Raw genomic sequence first — 2,331 nt, 5'->3', positions numbered from 1 at the left:
TTTAAGTTGTATTAACTTCACCAATTGTCATTAACTTGTTTCAGATTAGTTCAGCAACGACAACAATAACAATTGGAGGCAATCTTTTTATACAACTTATGAGAATTGAGACCTAATGGTGACTTCAATGATTTTAAGGACTAATTTTGAAATAGCTTAAAAGTTGGGGTACATTAAAACAAGTTAAATGATTTGAGGTCTAAATTTGATATAAGAAAATTTAAAGGGTCTAGTGTAGAAACATCACTCTTTATGTGCAACTATAAATAGCATGTTGGTCCAGGGACACATTATAATCATACCGGTGGGGCCCCGTAATAATAACTTACATTCAGCGCATTCTGGACTCATGAAGAAAGCTATACTCGGCCCTGACAAAATATTTTGTCCATTCCCTTACATTCCAGGAAAGAAAATAAAAATAAAAATTTTAAAAGCACATTTTCTTCAAGTAATTTGGCTTTCAGTTTCCTTTTATCTTTCCTTCTAACCAAACATTGAAACATAGTTCTCCTTTTAATTTTCTTTTCCTTTCTCTCAATTTACCTCAAACCAAACAGAGCCTAAAGTCCCAAAAGAGAAGCGCTCTTTTTATGGCATTTGGCGTTTAGGACCCTAGAAAAAGAAAGTAAAGTAGTTTGGCACTGTTTCTGCTCAATTGTGTCTCTAAGGTGATGATTACCTTCTCCCCAAATTAAGTCTACTGCATATCTGTAAACCTTCCAAGCTTATTGGCTACCGATTTTTGGAAGATCAGAATTCTGTCAAATGTCCAAAGATAACAGAAATTTCACTTTGCAATGATTGATTATGCTTCAATGTGAACTCTTCATCGTCGCTCTTAGCTGTAATAAAGAGGTTTAGTATCCATTACTCTCTTTGTTCATTAAGGGCCTGCTTGGTACATTTCCATTATTAAAAAAGAAAGAAAACACAAAACCATGATGAAAACCATTTCAAAACATTTCAAAGGGTTTCTCATTTTTGATTTATTTAGTTTGTTTCATCATGAAATCATAGGCTGAAAAGCATTGTTTTTCATTTCTTGGGTTTGTTTCAACATCCAAAAATCAAGAAATCTGACTAATTTCAATCACTTTAGTCACTTCGGGTCTCAAAAAGGTGAGAGAGACAATATTTTATTACTCATTAAATGTATTTCTCACGCATTTCACTCAATTTAGGTCTGAAATGGGTTTTCTACAAATTCTGACGTGACAGCACATTTCACACCTCCATTTCTTTAAATCACTCAACAAAAAACGCTGGAAATGGAAATGGGTAGAAATCAAAAAATTACGTGGCCCTGTTGTCAGATTTCAAAAGCTCCATTTCGCTATTTTTTTTAGTAAACAAACAGCCCCTAAATGGAAAGTTTCAGAAACGGCTGCCAGTTTGCATGTTCCTGTATCAAATTTTCTCAACGAATAATATAATAATATACATAACCCTAAGCAAATGCGCAGAAGGCCAAACAGGATGCCAATACAAATGCTCGTTTAAACGATCAGTTCATATTTTATCAACTCGAAGAAGTAATATGACATTTTTCTCTCAGAATTGTGTTAAAAACAAATATTGAATAAGCCATGGAAAGCAAAGGTCAATCTGAACAGAACCAGCTTTACCATTTCAATGCTTTATAACACAGAAATTATTACTCAAAAGTATTCTGCTGATTAAATTGTACTTATAGTAAATGTCTTAACACACTGTTCTCTGTAACTTATTCCCCATATCTGGGGCCCGGTAGCTGTAAACTAATTTCTCCTAACTGCTGTTGCATGCTAACTTTACAGTAAAACGAATGAAAATACATGCAATAGAATTATTGCTGTATATACCTTGAAGCGATATCGTATAGTATTACAGAGGATGAAAATCTCTAAAAGGAAAATTAACCTGTTAAAGGAGAGATTTCCTGATCATTCTGAAAACACGGACCCTCCAAGGTGTTCTCTCCTTCGAAGTTGCAGAGTGGAGTGTTCAATCGCTCTTAAATGAGAGCAAAAGAGAAAATGCTCCAAGCCAAACGACTGTATGAAGATATGGACGACATAGAAGGTCTTTGCTATCTGATAACAAGCCATCCTGGTTTAAATACGGGTTTCTGTTTGAAGTTACGTCCATGTGGAGAAGTTGATTCACCTAGACGGCGGTAACACTGCTCAAGAGAAGAAAGGATAAGAGTATATTTCTAACTTGGAATTCAAAGTGATTCAACCAAATAACTAACTTCTCAATGAGAGAAAAAGCTGTTTTTTCCCCTTTGGGTGGGTGGGTTCTTTTCTTTCTTTCTTTGTGTGTGTGTGTGTGTGGGGGTGGGGGGGG

General features: G+C 35.1%; 1 protein-coding gene across 1 annotated transcript in view; it reads right to left on the bottom strand.

Annotated features, from left to right (window-relative positions):
• The window catches only part of LOC109834956 (vam6/Vps39-like protein), a gene marked incomplete at its 5' end in the record, with an annotated part of 16,055 nt that continues 15,378 nt past the window's right edge, over positions 1,655 to 2,331 (bottom strand). Inside the window, one exon of the mRNA XM_020402964.1 lies at positions 1,655 to 2,164. Within this exon, the coding sequence (XP_020258553.1) occupies positions 2,072 to 2,164 (93 nt within the window). The remainder of the gene's footprint in view (positions 2,165 to 2,331) is intronic.

The sequence above is a fragment of the Asparagus officinalis genome, chromosome 3 (genome assembly GCF_001876935.1).
Source record: "Asparagus officinalis chromosome 3, Aspof.V1, whole genome shotgun sequence".
In the NCBI taxonomy this organism is placed as follows: domain Eukaryota; kingdom Viridiplantae; phylum Streptophyta; class Magnoliopsida; order Asparagales; family Asparagaceae; genus Asparagus; species Asparagus officinalis.
This window is presented reverse-complemented; position numbering and strand designations above follow the sequence as displayed.